The sequence below is a fragment of the Phaethon aethereus genome (assembly GCF_964289735.1).
Source record: "Phaethon aethereus genome assembly, chromosome: W".
Classification (NCBI taxonomy): Eukaryota; Metazoa; Chordata; class Aves; order Phaethontiformes; family Phaethontidae; genus Phaethon; species Phaethon aethereus.
This window is the reverse complement of record NC_138581.1, coordinates 33,769,464-33,795,438: the sequence shown is the minus strand read 5'-3', so window position 1 is coordinate 33,795,438 and position 25,975 is coordinate 33,769,464. Positions and strand designations below refer to the sequence as shown.

General features: G+C 45.6%; 1 protein-coding gene across 1 annotated transcript; it reads right to left on the bottom strand.

Moving 5' to 3' along the window:
- Window positions 1-258: 258 nt before the first annotated feature.
- LOC309415204 (homeobox protein orthopedia-like) lies at window positions 259-21,839 on the bottom strand (the record flags this gene model as incomplete). Its single annotated transcript, XM_082012656.1, has 3 exons — window positions 259-1,805; window positions 9,899-10,299; window positions 21,803-21,839. 3 exons carry the CDS (start codon window positions 21,837-21,839, stop codon window positions 1,287-1,289), a joined length of 957 nt encoding a protein of 318 aa, XP_081868782.1. The 3' UTR covers window positions 259-1,286.
- Window positions 21,840-25,975: the final 4,136 nt, after the last annotated feature.

The following is a 25,975-nucleotide window of genomic DNA, read 5'->3' as shown; positions in this document are numbered from 1 at the left end:
AGAAAATGTGTGAATATTCATGTCTTTAAGGTATATAAAGGATGAACTTTTGTTTCAGGGTATGCACGTTAGGTGGAGCGATCCCCCTGCATCCAGCGCTGCAATAAAGAATGCCTGCCTTCTAAAACTTCAAACTAAATGTTAGAGGGTTTTCTTGCCGACTTTTTCTGTAACACACATGCCACACCAAAACCCATAATTCTTCATGTCACATACTGAAAATTATTTTATTTATCCATTTACATTAACTTGATATAAGCGTGTCTGGAAAAGTCAAATAATATGTTTTATATTAGCACAAACATTTATTAAGAAACCCCAAATTCAATAAATAAGCACAGACAATAAGTTAAAACGTATCATGAATCGACCAGTATGTGACAAGAATGCTTTATCTATGCAAAACATCCTCTTTCACATTGTCTGTTCATTCCTCCAGTGTCCCTGCCCTGCAGCGGGGTGACCAGCACATGCGGGAGGGACGCAGAGCCGGGCCAGGTGAGGTGGGGGCCGTGGCGGAAGCCTCTGCCAGCCGCAGCAGAAGATGCAGGAGGGGCAATAGCAGCAGGAACGTAAATATATGTGTAAATAAACGTGGGGCAGATTGGCAACTCAACTGTCACGAAATCAAAGATCTGAAAAAGGAAAGTTCTCTTGCTTTTTTTTTGTTTTGCTTTTTTTTTCCTCATGTGTTTTACTTTTACAAAAAGTAACATTACCTTTTTTTATTTTTCCTCTCTCTCTCGCTTATAAATGCTTTATCAAAATGGATGATTCTTTATGGGGTCTTCGTACCGCTCCATGAACCCACCTGGCCACCTCCCGACAGCGCCCTCAGATTGGGTGCCGTCCAGCCCTTGCCCTTGCTGCGGATGGGGTTGGCGGCAGATCACTGCTCTTAAATTAAAAAAACCACACAAACAAACAAAAAACCCAACAAAAAACCTCACAAAAATCAAACCGTGTTTCTTTGCAAAGCCAGTCCCGTGGCCGGCAGGTGTGCTGGGTTTTGGCAAGAGAGGGAGAAAGGGCCGGGCTTGGAGAGGCCTCGCAGCCCAGCGAGTCCTTCTGCCACCATGGAGAGGCGGCCGCTGGGTCGGCCAGACCGGGCTGTGGGGAGCAGAGGGGGTGTGTGCGGGGGCTAAGGGGTGGAAGGGTGTTTTTCGGCCCACAAACCAGTTGGTGTCTGATTTTAGATCCTGAGTCGACTCCCTGATAAGTCAGGTGAGGGGAAGGCGGGGGGAAGGGCTGGGAGCACGGGGTGAGGCAAGGCGAGGAGGCGGCCATTAGGTGAAGCTCATGGAGACTGTGTGCTCTAGTGCTTTGCAGCAGAGGGAGGTGATGCTGGTTCCCCACCACACGTCGCTGCTATCCGGGGAGCTGCAGAGCTGTGGTGAGCCCGTCATGTTGCTGGGGCCGGGCAGGGAGGCGGGCACCATGCCAGGGAAGGCGGGCTGGTAGAGGTGTGACTGCAGCCCGGCGCGGTTGGAGCCCGCCAGGCTATTGGAGAGGCCCATGGAGTTGGGCGGCGGCCCGGCCTCCAGGCTGCACTGGGAGAGGGACTGCGCCATGGCCTGCTGCCTGCCCAGCGCCAGCAGCAGTGGCAGCTGCAACATGCCCGGCATGGCGGCGGCCCAGCGCGTGTCGTTGGCGTGGAAGGAGCAGAGGCTGTCGCCCATGGCGACGGCGGCCGCTGAGGGGAACTGCGGCAGCCCCGGCGTCAGCAGCAGCGTGCCTGGGGTGTGGAAGACGTTGGTTGTCTTCTTGCATTTCTTCCATTTTGCCCGCCGGTTCTGGAACCAGACCTGCGGGCGGCAGGCAACGACACACACCATTAGCAACACCTGCACTGTGGCCGGAACTGGCGGCTCACAGGCACCGCTGGAGCAGAGGGCTCGGTGTTGCCGGTGTCACTGATTTCCGCGCCTGTCAGTGCGACCGAGGCAAACCTTTTATGAAGATGTGGTTCGGTTAAACAGGATTTACTCCCCCCACCCTGCACCTGTTCCTCTCGGTACCTGTCATGGCCTTCCTTGTTTCCTGTCGCCCCCCCAAGGCCATTGTCTCTCCCACGCCTGGTCTTCACACTCATGGCTCTGCTGTAGCCCCATGCGTGTCCCCATGGTGGGTTAATGAAGCTGCTAGAACTTTTTATAATGAAAGAGATCGATGTGTCTGTCCCGAGACTGAGCTGTCTGTAGCTACCCTTGCTCAGGAGGAGGCTCCGGGAGAGGAGCCTGGCCTTCCTCTGAAAAAAAACCAATAACACAAACCAAAAATAAAATACTGGCCCATGGCTCTTGCCCCTGCGTGGAAGCACTCACAGGCTGGCATCGGAGCAGGGCGCCGGTGGGGCGGGAAGCCTTTCCCCAGGCAAGTCCCCATGCCCAGCGCCGTTCAGGTCCTGGGGCTGCTCCGCGGGCAGGAAACCCTCCAGCCAAACCTCCTGCATTTGGGTTTTTTTTTTAAAACAAAGGTGGTTTAGGTAAGCGGATGCTCATGATGCCGGCAGGGATAATTTCGTGGGTCTTGTTGCACTGCTACCGAAAGCACTGGGATGTTTGTTATGTGGGAAAAAACGGGTCCACTTGAAATCCATATTAGCGCAATGCTCGGACCTCCTGGAGTTTGTTGTTTAATGCTACGTACCTAAACTGAGAAATACGGGCGCCCAGTAGCGGGAATGAATGTCCGTTAAGGAATTAAATGGTATATGGATAATCGAAAAGTCACATTCAATTATGTTTTAGGGTTAATAGTTAAATTGTGGCTACAAAATCTTTTTATGTTTCATGGTTTACCGGTGTTGTAAAGAATTTCCATCAGGTCTGATTGCCTCAGTTCATAGCTATGCTGCATATGCTTTTAAAATGTGAATGTTTCCAGTTGAAAACTAGTGCATGACAGATTAAAACACAAGGAAAACCTGGAGGAGATTTTGAAAATGCACACATGACAACTGTAGGAATATATTAACCACAAGCATTTGGCAATTTTGGACTCCTTTTAAAATGCAACTAGCCCCTGAAAATTATTAATACAACAGTGAGAATCTAGTAGAGGTTGGAAGCTAAAATTCTACCTTGATGGTATCTGCTGTTACAATAATATAGCCATACTGTAAATGTATTTTAAAATATATAGCCCATTTAATTCTTCATCTATAAATGGGTTAGAAATAGAGAGAGAAGGAGAGAGAATATAACTTCTTATTTTTTTTAGGATCCAAAGCTTTATTAAGATCTCATTAGAATCCAGTGGATGATTAATGTGAAGATTTGGTAGGAAACGTGGAGAGCTGTATTAAAGCTCAGATCTCAGGTTCATTTCAATCAGCCAGCTATGAACTCTGTGCCAAATTCATTACACTTTAATAGTGCTGGGAGAGGAAGAAAATGCAATTTTTCATTCCATTAGAAAACTAGAAAATACTCCCAGCTTGTCCCCTATTAAGATGGGGCAGGTGACGGGACCATTGTGGGGGACACAGTCAATGGAATTACAGCACATTATTTTTGTTAGTATAAAATATTGAAAGGCAAGCCTGATTGTGCAGAAGTTATTTCACTGATTTGTTTTTTATGTAAATAAAATATTGAAAGTTAATTAATCTGTGCTAGAGACTAATGATTATGCTTATTGTATTGCATTTGATTGCATAATCTGCATGATTCTTGCATTGCTGTTTAATAAGCCATTCCAGGTTATAAATAATTCTGAAATTGGTTTCTAATAATGGCATGCTATAAAAAGAATGGATTTATTATACCATCCTGAAAAGCAGAGCAATATCAGAGAGCAACTGGACTCCCATTTAAGCACCAGTTGCTTTAATAATTATTTAAATGTATGGTATACATCAAATATAGATCTAAAAGGAGGAAAGAAGTAATTTATTCTCGCATCTAAAGCCCTTAAAAACATATACAGCCGATATAAATTAACTAGATCATTCCTTAATCAGTGTGGAGCCCACATACTGCAAGGAATGTGTAGGCAATCTATTATAAAGAAAACTTTAAAGTACTTGTATAAGAACATAAACCAATTAATATTTAATTTAAGTTTGGTCAAGGAGCACTGATACAGTGGATTATGAAGTAAATACATTTTACATAAATTACATTATTACATAATAGTTATAATTCTGAAGTGTTACTTGAGAAGGTTATGTTGATCTGATTACTTTTTAAACTGCAGAACATTATTGTAAAAAATATTTAAATTGCTACTCTATTAAACTGTTTTTATCAGCAGTCACGAGCTATTATCATTGGTTTAAGATTATGCTGAGACCATTAAAACACTTTGTCTTTCTGCCTACGAATTTCTTTAATGTGCTGTTAGAAAATAACTATTTCCATTTTATATTTTACTTCATTTACCACATTCCTAATACTGAAATTAGTATCATTAACCTTTGGAAAACCCAATAAAGTTTAATAGACCTCGTTTTCTTTTTTCATAGAGTCAGTTGTCCAATTATATTTATTTGTGAATCTAATTTCTTAATTTAACCTAATTATAGTCCTGTGTAGGCTGAGTCAAATTGGTTTACTTTTTAAAAGCAGACGTGCTTTTTCTGTCGCATTCGAGAATGGAGTCAGTTTCTGTTCATAAAAACATTCATTTAGGGATTTCTTCTGATGTGTCTTTATTTAGCTGAGGAGCCTAGGCTTGCCAAGAGGGATTTTGAACACCCGCTCTGGTAAAGTGTGGCGATATTCCCGGTGCACTGTGCTGACCAGGGAAAGCACGTCCCACAAGTGATTCCATTGTACATGCTTTCATTCCTCTGAAGAGACTCGCCCAGAAAGTTGCTAAAATAATCCTCTACCCACAAAAGCCACATCTGAGTAGCCTAGCAGTTGGATCCATTTCCTCCTTTCCAAATTTCATTTACATTTGTTGGGACATCTGCACGGCTTGACCTTAAGGAGAAGGAGCTGTGGCATTGATCTGCACGGCTCGACCTTAAGGAGAAGGAGCTGTGGCATTGAGAAGCTGGTAAACAGCTGGATATCTGCAGGGCTCAGCCTTGAGGAGAAGGAGCTGTGGTAAACAACTAAGAGGAAGCAAAGGAGCGTGTGGACACCTGCAGGCAGTGAATCCTGACTGTGTGAGAGGCGCGTGGACAGCGTGTGATAGTTTGTATATAGCCAATTGCAATGTGTGTAACAAGCTGTAACCAATCGTGAGTGTGTGCGCGGTGACTAAACAAAAATTATGATATATATTGGAGTCAGATAAGACAATAAACGGCTTTGGAGTATAACTCTCATAGAGTTGCGAAGTCCATCTTTCTCCCGCAACTGGTGACCCGACGTGATACGATCTATGGGATCTCATCGTTGAACACCGGTCGAGCGCAGAGGACGCCGCGGGAGAAGCCTGGTTGGAAGAATTGCAGTCAGCGGGACTGACGCAAGGAAAAAGAAAAAGGAATACGTTGCAACGGAGAAGCACCCAGCAAGGTGAGGTGAGCAACCGGGGCGGCATGGGGCAGAACGCATTGCATGAAGAAGGGGCGATAGTCAGACTCCTGCTGCATATACTCTCTAAGAGAGGACTGAAATATGATGAATATACACTTAGAAGGCTCCTAATTTGGTGCCGAAAGAAAGGGTACCCCCCCGGTCCATCTGTGGCGTTTAAGGCAGAGACATGGGAGGAGATTGGACAAATGTTATGGGAAAATATTGGGAACGGAGATAAAACTGCCGCAGAGTTAGTGACAGCATGGAAATTGATATTAACCACATTAAAAGCCTTGAAGGCAGAGAGAAAAGCCGCAGCTGGTATGGAGGAGGCTGTTAAACCGCCTTCAACCAATCCCTTTTTAACTGAGCCAGAGGGTCCAGGACCTTCGGCGACTCCGACTGCACCTCCTGAGGTGCCAGATGCACCGGGTGAACCGGCTGCATTAGATAAGTCAGAGAAACAGATCTACGATGATGTATATGAGGGCAAGACGGGACAACGTTGCCCAGAACAATGTACTCAATGTTCCCCTGTGTGCCCATGTGAAAGATTGATGAGGCGGGTTTCACCACCCCCAAACCCACCCAGACTTAACCGATCGAAAGCCGTAGTTTTGAAGCCCTCAGCCGAGCCCCTGCCACCTTTATGGCCCCCGTTGCCTGATAGCAGCGACGAAGAAGAGCCTGTTGTAGAGACTATAGGGAGGCAAGAGCCTAGAATGAAAGGCGACCCTAGAGAGCGGTGGAAAGACGCCTTTTTAGGAGCAATGAAAGAAGAGGAAACAGAGTTACCAATGGCATTTCCCGTTAGTGTACAGCCTCACGGGCCTAATCGCTGGGACCCATTTCATTTGGACTTGATTAAGAAAGTGCGGAAGGCAGTGCAAAATTATGGCTTGCAATCACCTTTCACGCAAGCTCTATTAGATAACATATTCACGGGAATGGTTCTCACACCATGGGATTGTCGGCAGATGATAGATATGTTGTTGACACCAACCCAAAGGTTATTGTGGGCAGACAGATGGTATAAACTCTGTATGCAAGAAGCCCTGAGAAATTTGGAGCGCCAAGACGGCGATCCGCTTCAGAACATTACTATGGAACAGATGACAGGCCAGGGACTGTTTGTGGATGTTAGATTGCAAGCTCGGCTGCCTTTAGAAGCCTTGCAATTAGTTGGGCAACTAGCGTTGAATGCGTTGCGAACAGTCCCTGAGGAGGGAAAGGGGCAACCATCTTACACTCAAATTAGACAAGGGAGAGGAATAAAACATAATGAAACCTCAGTAAGGAGGGTTTTAAAATGGTTCCGAAATCAGGACGTGCCAGCAGATGCTGTGACTGTCTTTGAGCCAGAAACATGGGCAAACGGAGGGATGATGATGTGGGAGCGGAGATAGCAACAACCTGGCGATTGCTATTCAAGACTGTTTAGAAGAGCCAGGGGCTAGCAGCAGACTCTGCAACAGCTTTTGAGTTACCTACTTGGGACAAAGCAGGGAAATTGGTGTTTGACGCAGCCTCCAAAGGGGATCATACGGCTGCGAAAGTGTTAACAACCTGGCGATTAGTCAGAGACTCTATAAAGGCGATAAAATCAGAGCAGACAGCAGCGGCAGCAGCTGCCGCTGCCACAGCCTCGGGAGAGAAGGGAGGCCGAGCTGGGGATGATGAGAACGAGCGACCCCCACCCGCGCCCCCCACCCGTGCCCCCGCCCCACCGCTAAAGACCAGAAGATCCTGTCACACGTCCCATGGACGCAGAGTCCGACTCCGATGTATCACCAGCTGATGCTTTCGCTCTTTTGTATGGGGAATGATGGCTCGGTGACTGTTTCAGCAGCACTCCCTGGACGTTCAAGAGCAGGAACTTCAATATGCCATATTTATAAAACAGTGTTGTGGGTTTGTTCTATGTCGTTGTAATTATTGTCACAAATGTATCATTTCTTTTGCAGGGAATCAAAGAGTATATTTGAATAAGACACTCTCCCCACGGTGTATACGGTGTAACAGAGTTGGGGGGATAGAGAATTTTGGGTATATTCGATATTTCTGTTGTAATATAGAACGATATATCAGGCAACGATGTTCGAGGGAGGCAGTAAGTTCATGGTAAGGGTGCAGCCATGGGCGGACTATTTCTGGGGATGAAGCACCACCAACAACAGCAAAAGGATAAATACCACTTGCAATCTGCCAGAAGGCTTATGGTGGCTGTGTGGAGATCAATTGGCTAGGAAACAGCTGCCCGGGAACTGGTCAGGGGACTGTACCATGGACGTCCTAGTTCCTAATTTGCAGATAATTAATCAGACTGAAATTAGCGGTATCATTAGAGGAACATGGAAAGCTTTTAGGGCAAAGCGCTCTATAACTACAAATCCTTTGGTAAGATATAATATTGGTTTTCATAGCTTTGTGCAGGGGCTTTTTCCATTGCTAGGAATAGTACAGCTAGAAAAAGCAATAGTTAAATTGTCGGCAGAAATGGAAATTATTGCTAATTGCACTGTAGACGCGATTTTAGGCTTGCAGCTGTATACAGAGGGGTTAACAGATGGAATTTTGGCCTGTGAGAAAACCTGCAGTTAGAATAAGAGGAAACAGATGGCTGGGTAAGAAATAGATACTATGCTGGGTGAGAGAAAACAGCCCACAGAGATAAGAAAGTTGATCAAGGTTAGGGTAGGATGTAGAAGACGTGCAGTAACGGAGGAATATAAAGCACAATTCACGATTTTGTTTGCCTTGTAACATTCTGCTCTTGGCTTAAGCATAGTTGATATGTGACTGCTGGATTATGGTAATATGCCATGTGAACAAAGCCTACGAACCAATAGATGGGATGGCTGTGGTGCGTGCAGCGCACCTGGCCAGCAGGCGCATACGCCATAGGCTCCCTGTGTTGAAAGGTGGCAACTGAGGTGTGTTCCGACACTCGCTGGCCATGTGTGTCGAAACTCGTTCCTCTGCAAATGTATAAATACTGGGATTTCCTGAAGGGCAGTGGGCTGGTGTACAGCAAGGCCATCATTGCCTCCGTGAGGATGCCCACGTAAAGCTGGCACCTACCGACTGCTGGGCTGAGTTCGCGGCACAGGACAATACAAGAAGGGGTTGCAAATGATCCATCAGGTTTTGTTTATAGATAAACAAAAAGGGGGAGATGTTGGGACATCTGCACGGCTCGACCTTAAGGAGAAGGAGCTGTGGCATTGATCTGCACGGCTTGACCTTAAGGAGAAGGAGCTGTGGCATTGAGAAGCTGGTAAACAGCTGGACACCTGCAGGGCTCAGCCTTGAGGAGAAGGAACTGTGGTAAACAACTAAGAGGAAGCAAAGGAGCGTGTGGACACCTGCAGGCAGTGAATCCTGACTGTGAGAGGCGCGTGGACAGCGCGTGATATTTTGTATATAGCCAATTGCAATAATGTGTGTAACAAGCTGTAACCAATCGTGAGTGTGTGCGCGGTGACTAAACAAAAATTATGATATATATTGGAGTCAGATAAGACAATAAACGGCTTTGGAGTATAACCCTCAGAGTTGTGAAGTCCATCTTTCTCCCGCATACATTTATTTGACTAAATGGTTTCTTATGAGCCTGTGTGCAAATATATGTGTGTGTATATATATGTGCAAATATATATATGTATATACACACACACACACACACTTTTGAGAACAAAGTACACCCTAGATGTTGAAGTTATTTGCTACCCTTGCCATCCCCATGCATTATACAAGCCAGTACGGCGAAATTACGATTCCAAATACAAGTGCTTTTTAACGAAGTGCCTTTTCACAAACCTGTGTGTTTTCCTCCCCCCACCCCGACCCTCCCGGCGGTGGCGGGGGCCAAGGAGACGCCCCGTCCTGGCGGTTGCGGCGCCGCGGCCATGCCGTCGGCAGCACCTTGGACAGCGGCCCCGCGGCCCCGCCCCTTCCCCCTTGCGGGGCGCCTGGGCAGAGCCGCGGCCTCAGTGCCGCCGGACCACCGCACAGGGCAATTCCCAGGCGGTTTGGGCTCGCCTCTTAGCGCCGAGCTATTGCGAGGGCTGAGACCCGACCCTCTCGGGTTGTGCTTCCCCGTCCTCTTTCCTGCCCCGGGTTGGGCTGTGGGTAGGGGGCAAGAGGACACCCCGGAGCTCACTGGCCCCACAACCCTCCAGCGGGGACGGCTTTAGTCTCGCGTGTGAAAAGGTGCGGGTGGAGGGGAAGCGGTTTAAAGTCTTCCTGCGCAAACTGTTGCGTTCAGGGGTAGGTTTCCTCCCCCGCCGTCGGGCTGAGGTTTGGGGGCACCCTCACCCCCCCCTCCCCGTTGTGCCTGGCCTCGTCGCCGTAGGTGCGCCCGGGGAAGGGGCCGGCGGGTGCGTTGGGGGTGGGCTCTGCTCGGGGGCAGCTGCTCATACCTGCATCCACAACTCGGTGAGGCCAATGCGCAAGGCCAGCTCTTCCCGCATGAAGATGTCCGGGTAGTGGGTCTTGGTGAAGCTCCTCTCCAGCTCGTTGAGCTGCGCCGGGGTGAAGCGGGTGCAGAGCTGCTTCTGCTTCTGCTGCCCCTGTTGCTGCCCAGCCTGGCTGGGATTCTGGCTGCCCTGCTGGCCTTGTTGCTTTTCGGGGTCTTTGGCACTGACGGCTAAAGAGCTGGGGTTGGATCCCACCATGGTGATGTCCTCCCACGGCAGTAGGGTGGTCCCTTCCACCATGTCCGAGTTGGGGGACATGTCTCCTGAGTGTCCCCCCGGATCCGAGCCCCCTACACCCAGCTGATACTTTACCGCCTCCCGGTGTCCCAGGAGCTCGGCCGCATCTGAAACAAGGATCTAAAACAATTATAAGGTTTTAGCATGTGTCACTAATCAACTGTAAGTTTTGCAAATTCCTTAATATATGGAAGGTTATTGATTACATGACTAGTTTGACTTCAGTATAGAATTCTTTAGCCTAATAACTATGTGATTATGTTTAGTGGCCTACTCCCATAGTCCTTAGGCTGTATTTCCTCAATGCTAACATTGTAACTGTGTAAACAGTTAATCAGGAGGAAAGTAGGCTTCATGAAAATTAAAGCAAAGAAGAGTTAAAAGAAAGGACTGAGAGATTAAAGAGAACAGAGAAGATATCTTAACCTTGAGCAGAGAGACAGACTGGCAGGAATGCTCTAACAAGGATGATAAGAAGGAACTGCTTGGCTGGACAACAGAAGGGGCAAACATCCAAGGAGAAGAAATTATCCTCAAGAGACCTGTGACCATAAAAAGGAAAAAGGAGTAGGGGACTAACTCCCCAAACGACCACCGACGACCGCCCGAGACCCCCGCGCATGCGTAGTGTAGTTTTGCAACACCAGCATTACGTAAATGTAGTAGATAAGCAAGGAGGCGGTGATTTCTCAGAAAATGTGTGAATATTCATGTCTTTAAGGTATATAAAGGATGAACTTCTGTTGCGTTAAGAGGCAGAGCAATTTGGCAGAAATTAAACCCCCTTGCTTTCCAGTCGATCCTCAGATATCAGAGGGACTGGGGGCGGCTGAGCTTAGGTTCTGAGTGATGCCCAAAGTCAGCGTTAGTAGTCCGGTCGCGCCCAACACCCTTGTTGGACTATCACGGGTCCGGATGCACTACTAACATCACACTACCTGCTCAGCCGGACACCTCCTGAACTAACACGGCCGCACTCAGAGGTACGGTCGCGTTCAGGGACCACACACGGCTGAGTCAATCAATAGTGCGATTTATTGAACACACGGCTGAGTCAATCAATAGTGCGATTTATTGAAGCAACAGATATACAGGTTCCTTGGATTGCCGGTGATAAATTCACTACCTATAAAGCACATGCAAATGCTAAAACTACGAGGGACACTACTTGGCTATAAATGCGTTAAAAGATGTAAAGTGACTCTATATAGAGATTTCTAAGTTTCCCGGGGAGGCACTTGGTATGACCAAGGGTTCGAATCTTACCCAACGGCGTCCCGATGGGGGGGAAGAGAGGCTCAGCCCGTCGACTGATCCCAGAAGTTAGAGTAGTATACGACGATGGTATCTTCCCTAACATCCAGCTCTTAAAACATTATTTTATAGTGTTTTACTTTGCAGGTGGAGCTTGAGTGACTCTAGTCATACATACATTTATCAGGATTGGTGCAGAATTCTCTCGCTTCGCGTTTAAAGGTACAGACTAGGAAAAATTCAGTGCGCACACTCATTGAGGAGGGGTCGCACCTTGGGGGGGTGGTAGCTTTTGAGAGGGGTGTGCGTTTTAGTATTATAATGATATTATAATTAGCAAAGTTCACTCTAAGTACAGCACTTCATCAAAGTTGACAGGTCTTTGGCCCAGGACATTGTAAGTGCAGCTTATCAATGTACATCCTGTGCTTCCCTAAACTCCCCTGTTCACAGAGCATGGCCGCGAGTCTCCACTCCGCTCCACCCTCCATGTAATCTCTCCCAGAGTCAGCACACCAGGCGCCCCTGATGTTGCTAACATCCAAGGCTGTTCAGGGAGTCTCCATGTCACAGATCCGTTGTACATGAGTGCTACGTTCCACCTGGTTTCAAGGCTGCTCTTAGAGGGTAAATTTCCAAAGTACCCCTCAGCGATTACTCCACATTATCCACCCCGTGACTATAGTCACTCAAGCTTCACGATTCTTTTCTTTTAGAATAGATGGGAAGTGTCACATACACTCTTGCTATGAGGATCATCGAGCGCATAGATATTTTGTGGGGATATGGACAAATGTTTCAACATAATCCAAAGTCTAAAATGCAAAGCAATTGTTAAAATAAAACACGATGTGGTGAGCATTAATAAGACAACAACAGGGTGAAGCATCTCGTTGAAGATTCCTGTTGTGGTAGGTGACCATCCAAACAAAATGTCCCACCAGTGGTGTCCTCCATCCCTTCTTACTCTTTCCAACACTTGATGTATTCTCTCAACATCATGATGGACAGTAATCAGAGTCTTTTGTCCATTTTCCTGAACTTGTTTCAACAACCGCTTCAGGTCTTCATGTTGTAATAGTTTTCTCAGCAGGGTAAGATTCATTCCTACAGGGACAGGTAGCAGATCTCGAAATAGAATATAATTTGATTGTACTAGTTGGTAAGATGTAATAGGAGCTGAATAGATAAAGTCACATCCTACAATTTTAGTAAAGTTACAAACACAAATATTTGAGCGATTGTTAGTATCCACAGTAACATTATCTACAAACACAAAATCACAAGGGGTTCTCATACAAGCACACCCTTTTCCAATATATACAAGCACAGTTTCAAGGGTTTCAGTGGGATGTATTTCAAAATGACAAATGTTTCGTTCAGTGTCAAGACAAATGTCTTGGCCTTTGATGATGTTACTTTCACAAATGAATCCCTGTTGTTCCCGTACCACACATGCAGCAACGTCAATAGTTTGCCATCTGTTTTCATTTCGTTGGGCCCATACTCTATGCTCTATAGGATAGAGTATAGTTCCGTTGTGATTTAATCCTAACGCAATGATTGGGTATATGGTATATACCGAAGCATTGTGTATTGTTAAGACAAAAGCAGTGGCTTTGCCATCAGTAGGGTTGTAGGTAAAATTGACCAAATACCACCATGATTGGCATTTTCTCTCAAATGTAGTTGCATTATCCCAAACTACCTTTCGAATTTCAGAGGGTAAGATGCCCTCTTCACCTTCTCTTATAATTGCTGCCACCACAGATTGCATCCATAGTTGAGCTTGGATGCAACTGAGAGCTAGAGAAATATTATTTTGGGCTGCACCAAGTGCATCCACAATCATTTGATGATCCTTTTCGTTTGTTTCTCCCCACTGAAGTAACAAATCTGACACAAGCCATTGGTTAGTTCCCAGTGCTACTAGAGAAGACCGCAATGGGTGTCCTAATTTGCTTAAATCACTTGTTGTTGTGCTCAGTTTATTTATGAGTACTTCAGCATCTATACTGTTTAAGACTCCCAATCCTGTCCCTATAATACCGGTTGCATCTCTCCTTGTCTGTCTTGAAGAGACGAGGGTTCGCCCATGTAACCAGGCTAACCATCCTGCATGGGATATATTTAGGAATGGTGAACAGGTTGGTTTAATCGTAGAGATGTTAATTTGCATCAACATCTCCACCTGTTTGAGGGAGTATGACGGATTAAACAGCACTTGTTGCCGACCTGTATATTTGATTATGTAAGGGCCTGTGTTGAAGATGAAGGGAGTTAGACCAATGGGAGGCTGAGTTGGTACATTTTTAGATGTTTGCGGGGGTAAAGGTTTCTTATCCTTTGATGTTGCTGTATCAATCATAAATTCAAATATTAATTCCGTGCCTTCGGAACCCCAAAGGCAGTATACAATTATGGGTTTGGTCAGAGTAAAATTGTACCAACAATCCGAATTTGGTTCAGTTATTTTGTAACACTCAGTGTTGTAGTTCTTTGGTCTGGTAGAGTCGGTATGATATGCTTTAATTTCAGTTGGCCTATGGTAATTAGGTCCGTTAGTTACTCGGCAGCTGATTTGTATTGCCTGTCCTGAAATGGCTTGAAGTTCAGCCATCTGAAGAGAGTCATTCCAACTCCATTCATCCTTCAAAAACACTTCATCTCCATGTATAACTAGAGTAGAGAGGTTTAAGTTCCTTTTGTTTTGTAGTGTTCCAACACTTCCACTATATCGTGACAATGCATGGTCCCAAGGGTCATTACGAGATGTCATAGTGACAATGGGTATGTTCCTAGCTCCATATTTCAGGATGTCAAATAGGGTGGATGGAGTTAGGCCTGGTGGTGTATCTGGGTTAGGTTCAATTACGTCTATTTTGAACCGAAACAACAACCCTGTACAATGTGGTTGTGACGGCCCTAAACCTGTACAGTGTTGTTGCCACTTACAAGTCACAATAGTGGGTTCCACCAGGGTAAAGTTATACCAACAATCCCATTTGTCAGCGACACAAAACTTTGAGGCTACTGGGTTTCCATATATTGCCATTAATGTGGCTTTCTCATGGATTGATCCGTTAATCATCCTACACCCTATCTGGATTCCTTCTCCTGCTTTTCCCTTCAGGATTGGAAGCCATCCGTTATCCCAGCTCCACTCATGTTTTGAAAACACCTCGGCCCCATGCATAACCACAGTAGCTAAGTTTAATTTTTCTTTGACGGCACGTGTTCCTATGACTCCAGTGTGTCCGATATAGGCTTGGGACCACGGCCATCCTGGATCTTTCCAGCTATACATCAAAGGGAGTTGTATTAAAGTCAGAACTAAGCACCACATTTTTCACCAAAGTGGTTCACTTTGCAACCACAGACATCTGCTTCAATTCAGAGCCTTCTTTTCCTGGATTCCTGTGAACACAAAAAGAAATAAACGTGCTCGGTTGTATTCAACCGGCAAGGTTAGAAAGAGGGTGAGATCCACCGGGTACTAATCCGGTGTACTTTTCCTGAGCAATCTTTGGCTTCCCATGCATAGGGATTTTTGGGGGTAGTCAGTACCATTGCTACTGTTCCAATCTGGGACATTTTCACTAGCACAGGTTGTCCGGTGTAAAATCCTGTGGGATAGTCTCCTGGTTTAGTATGAACCTTTGGGGTGATTGTATCGGCAGATATACAGAAGGCTTTCATTTTGGGGCAGCCATCTCCGCTCCATCGATTATTCAGTTGGTAGATGGCATCATACAATCGTAAATGCCATCCAGATTCATGAGTTTTTGCGAAACGTTTGACCAATGCATTGGTGCGCTCGACAATGCCGTTAGCCTGAGGATAGTAGGGAGTGTGGAATACCCACCGAATCCCTTCCCCTTTGGCCCAGCTTTGTACCACGGCAGCTGTAAAGTGTGAGCTGTTATCACTTTGAATTTCTTCTGGTAGGGGAAGTGTGCTGAACCATCCCTTAAGGCCCTTCACCGTGTTTTCTCCGGTGGCTGACGTGAAGTCAGCAGCCATGGTGAGACCAGATATAACCTCTACTCCCACCAGAACGCATCTTTTCCCACATGACGGTCGCAATAGGCCGATGTAATCAATCTGCCAGGAGTGCCATAATGTCTTCCTGTCGCGAATGTGTAGGGGGGGCGCCTTACTCGGATGGTCTTTATTAAGCCGTAAACGACATTGTGAACAGGCAGTCACTACTTGTTCACATAGTTTAACTGATATGGGCCATCCTCGGGCTATACCTTCCCGGTATAAATCAGCTCGTCCGGTGTGGCCACGCTTAACATGCAACCATTCAAGTAAACGTTCCCACTCTCGGTTATTATCTGCAACATCAATTTGTCGCAAACGCGTAAGGCTGTCTACCTGTTGGTTGAATTGAGCAGTAATAGAGTTTGATTGATCATGTCCTTTTACCCAGCCCACATATAGTGTCCACTGTTTTCCTATTTCTAACAGTTGTTTCCAACTATCCGTTTGCCAGACTGGAACCCTGTTCACTTGCCAATCATTGACTGCCCAGTGGCCAATCCATTCAGTGGCTCCTTTAAAAACAGCATATGAATCAGTGTAGATATGGCTAGCACCGTGTTGCGCAGCTAATAGAACTGCTCTAAGTTCCCCTACTTGAGCACTGCCTTCACCGGTTTCAATCAATTTTTCTCCTGTTACCACTTCCAGTGCTACAGCTGTGTACTTCCACTTGTTGTTCTCCCTATGGGATGATGCATCAGTAAACCATACTCCTGTTAGATCACTGTCTTCCTTTAGAGGAGGTGCTTCCTGAATTGGGGATGGTTTGTTTGGCGGAGCCTGGAACAACAGGGTACTATCTATGTCTTTTTGTAGTTTAGATATTTTAATATTACCCTCAGTAATTGGCATAATTTCATTAATGCCCTCTAGGTATGCATACCATTTACGAACTGTGGGTTTCTGAGCAATACCAGCAGGTGGTATTGTCCCTTTACGTACTATGTCCAGGAGGCGGAAGGGTCCTCGAATAATCACGCTTTGTTCTCTCCTTATTTGTTCTGTTTGTTTCACTGCTCGCACTAGCGACAATAAACCCTTCTCAAGATCTGAATATCTCCTTTCAGTATCGCTGAAAGAGTGAGATGTAAATTCTAGTGGCCTTTCCGGTCCTTCTGGCCCCTTTTGCCATAGGTTACAATGAGAGCCATGTTCACTGAACCCCCATTCCACATAAATAGGGTCAGTTGGATGTATGGGACCAAGTTGTTGGAATAACCTCAGCTCCTTAATTAGCAACTCTAATGCACTCGTATGTTGTTCAGTCCATTCCCATAATTTTCCTTTTTTGAGCAAACTATATAAAGGACGCGCAATAATAGCAAAACCTGGAATGTGTTTGCGCCAATAACTTAGGGTTCCCAAAACTTGTTGTAATTCCTTTACGCTAGATGGCCTTTGTCCAGACTCTATTTTTTCCAGGGTATCCTGAGGAATAGAAGCAGCTCCATTAACCCACCAGACTCCCAGGAATTTAACTTCCTGTGCAGGTCCCTGACACTTTGCATCTGGAATTTCTAATCCTAAATCAAGCAGTGTTTTCCGAATGATTTCCATGGTGTCTCTTACACTCTCTTGGCTTTTTCCCCCTATCAGAATGTCATCGATGTACTGATATACTGTGCTATCAGATGAAACAGGAATTTCTGCTAAGATTTTAGCCAAAGCATTGTGGGCAATTGTGGGGGAATGTTTGTATCCTTGTGGAAGCCTGTTCAAAGTGTATTGGATCCCTTTCCACGTGAAAGCAAACTGTGCTTTGTCCTGTTCAAGGAGAGGGATCATGAAAAACATATCTTTGACATCCAAGGCAGCCATCCAAGGATGGGCAGCGCCTTGTATCAATGTCACTATTTCTGCCATGTTAGGAACTGCAGCAGTCAAAGGTGCAGTATTAGCATTTAACTGGCGGTAATCTACCGTAAAACGCCACTGCCCGGTCGGTTTCTTTACTGGCCACACCAGTGAATTGTATGGCGAATGAGTTCGTTTAATAATGCCTCTTTCTTCTAATTCTGTTACCACCCCGTCAATTCCCATAAGTGCTGCTGCTGGCAAAGGATATTGCCGAACATTAGTGATTTTAGAGGGGGGTAAGGGTATAGATGTTTGTAACAGGCTCAGTTTCACAGTGCCGGGATCCTTTTTATTTCTTGCAAAACTCCACACAGTCCCATCTGGGAGTTTCCACATCCGCCCACGCAATATGTCAAATCCTAAAATATTGGTGTATGCAGCACCAACTAGTACTTCTGCCCTAGTTAATTTACGTTCCTCTGGCAGCCAGAGTGAAATTCTTGCAGTGGGGCCCTCCTTTTCCACACCATCGATTCCGGTGAATTTAACCCTGCGTCGTCCAGGTTTTATGCCCAGGGTTTGTGCTGTTTCATGGGTGATTACTGACATTTGGGCCCCGGTGTCAATGAGAAAGTTTACCAATATTTTCCGGGGTCCAACGGGAATGGCAATTATAGGGTCAGAGTGTTCATTAGAGAGCCATTGAATTGCTAAGACCCGCCGAGCAGGGTGGCTCACTGCCCTCCCCGGGGATAGAAGTTTTTTTGCTGGACTTCTGCCCTGTCAGTTGGATTACATACTGGTGCAGAAGGTACGCTTTCTTTATGGTTTGGGGGTTTCCCAGCGAGCCATTTCTCCCCTGTTGGGTTATTCCTCTTACCCAGGGATTGGACTAATGTACGGAGATCCTCTATAGACGCGCCCTGCAAGATTTGTCAGGGTACACCCAAATCTATGGCTTTACGCCACAATTCACCCCGTTCTTTACTAGATTTAAATCTCTCCTTGAATTTAGGGTATTTGGGGTTTTGAATGTGGACTTGGTGAACTCGCCGGGCATGATCTGAGGACTTTGTACTGGATGAACTGACCCAGCCCATTCGGCGTCCATACCTGTCTATGTCTTGTACAAATTCACTCCAGGTGGGTATGGGGGTGTGCCAATTTCGTCCACGACCGCGATTAGCCTTTATACTAGCAGCTTGTATGCGATCCTGGGTATTTGCTACAAACATCTTGAGACAATCAGGGAGGCCACGGATAAGAGAGGTTAATCGGGCTGGATCAATAGGGGCTAGCATCGGGGATTTCCTTAATTCATCTCTCTCATATATTGCCTGAATGCAGGCTGCTTTCTGTACTGCTGTGGCCAGATCGGAATAGCTGGTGGTTTTAATTTCCAGTGGTTCTCCTCTCTCCTGGGGATCTATGCCACCTGCCCAGTATGCAGCTCGTGCAGTTAAGGAGTAACTATGGTCTCCTGGCCTAACAGTTAAAAATACTCCTGAACCCCAAAAGCCTCCTGCTTCTTCCTCACTTAACATAATTCGTTCTCCTCCTTCAAGAGAAACTCGCCACACATACTCAACCTCTGATTCTCCTGACCGCCTCGAGAATTTCTCTTGTATTTTTATCAACTCTGCTGGTGACCATGGGATCGTTCGCACAGTAGTGCGGACTTCGTCATTGTCATCAACAACAGTCTCAGTTTTAACCAAAGGTCTCAAAGAAATCAATTGAGATTCAGAATCGGAGGTCTCTTCCTCCTTGTCATCATCACTATCAAACCTAATATCGCCATCCCAATTTTCAGGGTTTGTACTACGCATTAATCTATGAACCTGCCTAACTGGAGCAGAAGGTTGCATTTTATCTAACAGACGATTAACCCTTTCCAGCAATTGTTCTTTAATTTCTAGCATTTGTTTTAGATGATCGTTCTCACAAGTTTATCAACTCTGATTCCCAGTTTTTTTCCTGTCTCCCTCTCAAAGGCTAATGATGACTTTAACACCTCATTTTCCGATTTTAAGGCAGTATATTCTGCATCGGAAACTAGTTTGGGAGCAGGAGTTTCTTTAGCTTCTTGCTGAGCACAAGACAAACAGGCTCCCAACACCGCACAAATCACATCTTTACCCTTTTTTGCTCCAGTCTTTTGCGCAGCCTGACACTGCTCAATACGTTCTACCACTTTCTTTTCATCTTTCCAAAACTTTTGAGCCCACTCCTTCCCAGCCTGGGAAGGGGCACATTTGTGGTTTTGCAGCAATTTATCCATGGCTATCCTGTCCGTGACGCCAATTTTTTCTGTTGCGTTAAGAGGCAGAGCAATTTGGCAGAAATTAAACCCCCTTGCTTTCCAGTCGATCCTCAGAGGGACTGGGGGTGGCTGAGCTTAGGTTCTGAGTGATGCCCAAAGTCAGCGTTAGTAGTCCGGTCGCGCCCAACACCCTTGTTGGACTATCACGGGTCCGGATGCACTACTAACATCACACTACCTGCTCAGCCGGACACCTCCTGAACTAACACGGCCGCACTCAGAGGTACGGTCGCGTTCAGGGACCACACACGGCTGAGTCAATCAATAGTGCGATTTATTGAACACACGGCTGAGTCAATCAATAGTGCGATTTATTGAAGCAACAGATATACAGGTTCCTTGGATTGCCGGTGATAAATTCACTACCTATAAAGCACGTGCAAATGCTAAAACTACGAGGGACACTACTTGGCTATAAATGCGTTAAAAGATGTAAAGTGACTCTATATAGAGATTTCTAAGTTTCCCGGGGAGGCACTTGGTATGACCAAGGGTTCGAATCTTACCCAACGGCGTCCCGATGGGGGGGAAGAGAGGCTCAGCCCGTCGACTGATCCCAGAAGTTAGAGTAGTATACGACGATGGTATCTTCCCTAACATCCAGCTCTTAAAACATTATTTTATAGTGTTTTACTTCGCAGGTGGAGCTTGAGTGACTCTAGTCATACATACCTTTATCAGGATTGGTGCAGAATTCTCTCGCTTCGCATTTAAAGGTACAGACTAGGAAAAATTCAGTGCGCACACTCATTGAGGAGGGGTCGCACCTTGGGGGGGTGGTAGCTTTTGAGAGGGGTGTGCGTTTTAGTATTATAATGATATTATAATTAGCAAAGTTCACTCTAAGTACAGCACTTCATCAAAGTTGACAGGTCTTTGGCCCAGGACATTGTAAGCGCAGCTTATCAATGTACATCCTGTGCATCCCTAAACTCCCCTGTTCACAGAGCGTGGCCGCGAGGTCTCCACTCCACTCCACCCTCCATGTAATCTCTCCCAGAGTCAGCACACCAGGCGCCCCTGATGTTGCTAACATCCAAGGCTGTTCAGGGAGTCTCCATGTCACAGACCCGTTGTACATGAGTGCTACGTTCCACCTGGTTTCAAGGCTGCTCTTAGAGGGTAAATTTCCAAAGTACCCCTCAGCGATTACTCCACAGCATGTTAGGAGGAGATATCCCCCATGCGTCCAGCACTGCAATAAAGAATGTCTGCTTAATAACACTTTGATGTTATTGAGTTTAAATTTCTTTAACTTTTTTGAATCACATGGAGCTGCGGTCATTCCCCTTCAGCCGGGCATGTATCCATCAGAGCCTCTTTCGATCACACCGAGCCAGCGAGAGACATCCAGCCACCGCCACCGCATCCGCCCTGCCATCTCTTGCCGCCAGCCCTGCAGCACGGGCTCGGCTCCGCGGCACGCAGAGCCCGCGGCCTGGCGCAACTCGGGGCGGGGAAGAGAAAACTTTACATGGAGCAGCTCCTCATCCTGCTTACATAACCAGCTCCCCGCCGGGCCTCCTCTTTGCGAGACTGCGGTGGGGGAGGTCAAGTTTTGACGTGTTCGGCTTGGATTTTCCAGTGGGGCTGATAAAAGAAAGAGATGGAGAGAAAGAAATAACACTCGAGCCGCCCTGCTGCCGGGAGCTTTAACTCCCCAACAGATGTGCGGGCACTTTGGTCACCCTGGCCACCTTTTCCCTCTCCTCCCTCCGCTCCTCTGAACAAACGCATAAATAGCCATAAATAAGTAGATACAGACATTTTAAAACAAAAGGGGAGAGAAAAGCAAGCAGGCGAGCAGGAAAAGGCCACCCAGAACTTCTTCGTAAATACCATTGAGCTCATCTGTCCTAAAATAACAACAACAACAACAATAATATAATACTACTAATGTGTAGGTATGTATATAAAAACAGGAGAGAGAGAAATTAAATGATCCACAACTCGCTGTAGATCTACATATTCCGTAGGTCGCCATCTCTCTTTTTCTTTTTTAAAGGCAATGTTAAAAAAAAATAAACTTTCATACAGTACAATTACTTTTAAAGGAATTAACCCATTTAGATCGCATTAAGGTAAAATAAGGAACAAATTGTCAATTTTCTGCCCCGGCTTCCTCCCCGCTCGCCGCCGCCGTCACTGGTGCAGCCGCCGCGGGGCGAAGGGTACTGGGAGAAACTCACCGAGACGGGCCTTCAGGAAGTTGGCGTGAGACAGCATCGCGCACCGCTCCAGGGCGAAGACTATTCCCCCCCAAATTTTATCGGCCTTAAGTTATTTAAAATAGATATAAGATATATAGAGATCTCCTAAATGAAAGAAAATTCGGTGTGCGGTTAAAAAGGTGGTCTCTTGCATTATAATGTCCTTTAGAGAGATGGGGAGGTGCTTAACACTTCAATGAACCCGTGAGCAGCAAGGCGCATGGACCAATCAGGAGGGCAGCCTGCAAATATCAGCGCCCGGAGCGCCCCACTCTGCCCGCCCGCCACCGACCCGGCCTGGCCCACCGCTCTCTTCCCCTGCTCCGCTTGCCTTCGCCGCCCTCCTTCCCCTTCTCACCTGAGCCCTTCTCTTCCAAATGCACATTTGACACCGTCCTCCCGGTCTGGGTCACACCTGGTCCCGGGGGTGGCTTGCAAGCCCAGCGCTCACCGGGGGGGATGTAAGTGGGCGAGCGCGAGCGGCTGCGCGGAGCGGGACAACGACACGGCGGTGGAGACCGTGGGCCGGCCCTCGCCCACCCGCCCGCCGCCAGGCCCCGACGGTTGTGGGGAGACGAGGAAACAGAAACTTCCGCGAGTTCCCTCAGCGACCCGGGCCACACAGGCTCCCCTGGCCCTCTGTAACCAAGGTGATGGGGGAATCAAACGATAATTAGAAAATAGGATAGTAATAAAAGACGTAACTATAGGAATAGGTTACGCATTAGTGTTATGTACCAGCAATGCTGCTCAAGAGCCCATTTAACCCTTTCCATCTTGATTTAGTTATCAAGGAATTAAGGTGTAACATTGTGATCACAGTACTATTTTGTTTTAATAATGAGTAGATAGGAAGAAGGAACAACTTGGTCAGTTCTGCCTAGTTAATGGTTCGATGAAATGTAATTTTGCTGTACTTATATCTATCCATATTTTAAAGAAAGATACAACACTGAAGAAGCATCCAGAGTGTAGTGTGGCTGGTATGCAAGGAATCCAGTCCACGGGAGTTCCCTAGGCCTCTAACTTTAGATGTTGCCACACCAGGAGAGCTTGGTGTGCTGATTCTAGGAGAAACTGTACGGAGGGGGGGAGCGGAGTGGAGACACCGCGGCCAGGCTCTGTGAGATATAGAGAACTCGAAGGTACAATGAAACCGATAAGCTGCAGATTCACTGCTCTGAGCCAACAGTCTGTCATGTTTTTGACAAAGCGCTGTACTTGGAGTGAACTTTGTAGGAAAGGTAATTCCGGCAGGGGGAGATCGCGACCACCGACTCAGAGACCACCCACTCAAGAAACCCTCCGACTCAAAAGATTAAGGAAGTAAAATCCCAAGAAATTATAGTGAGCATGCGTGGTCATTTACATGGTAGGCGAGGAATACTTAACCAATCATTGTATGGATACTTGATGAATATGTATTAATTTTGTAATCATATGCCTATAAATGTTTGATTTTTGAACTGATCGGGGAACACGATTTGGGAGGAGCTATCCCCCGTGTTCCCAGCGCTGAAAATAAAAAAATGCCTACCTTTTAACACTACATTGGTGTTACGAGGTTTATTCCCGATTTTGGTGACACCTCCAGGGCTCCCCGTCACCACTCCCTTCCCTGCCCCACTTGATACACAAGCATGCTGCAAGGCAGGGAAAAGGGAATTAAACACCGCATGTTTAGGCTGCCCGGGGAGCGCTTCCTCTCTGGCCGGGATTTAATAGCCTGTAAGCCCTATTTTTTTGGGTAAAGTTTCCAAGTTCAGCTCGTCTACAAACTCAATTTAAAGCAGTAAATAAAGTTAAATGCTTTTTATTTTCCTCTTGAATATGTTAAACTACTTGAACAATTTAAAGTGCTTTACACAAGTGAAGTAAACCATTTCTAATGTTCTGATTTTTCAAAGCCAGCCAACAACAAAGTTTAGATTAGTAATATATTTCTAAACAGAGTAATTTTCAAGATCATTAAGCATTTATGCAAGTAGTGCCAAATCTATAAGCTTTTATTACGATTATTAGAGTAAAATCAGTATAAATTTGTACTAATTTTCTACTGTTTAGGCTTTGCTGTCAAGCCAAGATGTTCTTATTGTAAATGATAACTGAGGAAATTAAGTGCAAAATTCTGTACCATTTCTGATCCACTCCTAAACAAACAGTTTCAATTGTATTTGTAGCAGAACATAATGCCCTTTTAAAGTGATTTGACTTGTATTTTTATTTGCAAAAAAAAGGAAAAGCACCCTCTACTTGGGCGCAATGAAAACTGATATTTACTACTTCCAACATGATTAACATTGATTTTTAATTCAAAAGTGATGTAATTAAGATTATTCAGGGACCTACCAGAAAATACATTGGTTACCCCTAATAAAATTTATTTAGGTAGCGTGCTTCTCATAAAAAAATAGACATTGAATTTTGTACAGGCGCACCTGATAAGGGTCTAGGCACTGGGAGATCATCATCATCATCATCATCATCATCATCATCATCATCATCACCACCACCACCACCACCACCACCACCACCACCACCACCACCACCACCACCACCACCACCACCACCACCACCACCACACACCACACCACCCCCCCCCCCCCCTTTCCCTTGGGCACGATCCTGGGATCCTAGCTGAAGTCGGCTAACACCTCTCCACTTCCCACCTCCTGCCCATGCTGGCCGATCTGCCTGAGTAAGGACAGAGGGATTGGGGCATGTTGTGTTTGGAAGCAATAATTATTGCTTAATTATTAATTATTGCCTAATTATCCAAGGCTGTGACCCTGGGAGAAAAGGGTAGAGAACTTTCCAACCTCTCAGCTAAACTCAAGCCTTGATTAAATGAGGCTATAATATAAACAAATTCTGCTCTGATTTAGGAATAGAACCATCTTTTGTCAGAATAATTATATTTGGAGTGAGAAAGACGATAAAATAACGTTAAACTGCTAAAGTCAGCAGGGTAGCTTGGTGTAAATGGCTGATAAGGTTTGTAATTTGATATTTATGTATTTATTGAACATAGATCTGGTTAAGGGGGCTGCTGTATGCAGAGCACTGTAATTGCTTTTTGCACTTAGCACACTCTCCCGGCATTTATCAAATGTAACTTTTGTTTGCCTAGCTTGTTCATGCTGCCTTTTTTTTAATTATTATTATTTCCAGGCAGTAATCCTGAAATATTGGATATTATTCACATTCCAGCTCCTCAGTGCTGTATTGTAACATTGTTCGCCTTAATGAAAAGTGCCTCCCTCAGTAATTAACAACCTCACATTTAATCAGGCAATAAAATAAGGAAAATAATCAATTTTAATGCATTGTAAGTTACAGCTATGCTTCTGAGCGTTATATGCTTACAGAAAACAAATCAAGTGACTTAGGCTACGGTTTACTTCTCCACATTGGCATAGCCTAAACATAAATGGCAAATCAAACGATATCCTTTCGTTAGGTGTAATTTGGAGTTAAGAAATAGAAAAACATAAACACATGTTTTTATTTTCATCAACCCACTCAAAAATATGACTTCTTTGGAAATGAAGGACAAGGCTGCTAGCTGCTACAGATCCCAATTTATTCATTCTAGTCAGAGCTAAATATAGTGATCATCACTGCTTTATGATATTAGGCTGCATGCAGCATTTTGTAGCTGTAATAAATATACTTCTTTGAAAGCAACTTTATGAAGTTTAAATGTATCCAAGTCAAGAACGATTGTGGCTGATCAGAAATGCAGCTGTCAGATGTCCCGAAAAGAACCTTTCTGAGCGCGGCAGGGAAAGCTTGAGTCTTGTCATCTATTTCAAATACGTTTAAGAACCTCATTTTCCTATTTGCTTATTTATCTAAATATCTGTATCTCACTCCAGCTAAGTCAAAGGCAGCATCTCCGATTGTCTCCTTGCTGGCAGACTGTGGGTAAGCTCTCAACAGCGAAGCAGTTGCTTTAGATTGAAAGGATGGCTTCTATCAATTAATTTTCACCATAACTATGACAACCAGTCTTTTATGGGGAAAAAGCTATTTTAATATAAGTATGCCTGATACCCCACACATACTCTCCCCTGTCCAAATGCAAACTTTTTATATGCAAAAGTCACCTCCCCCTCTCCCTCCAGGTTTGTGTGTATGTATGTATAGTAT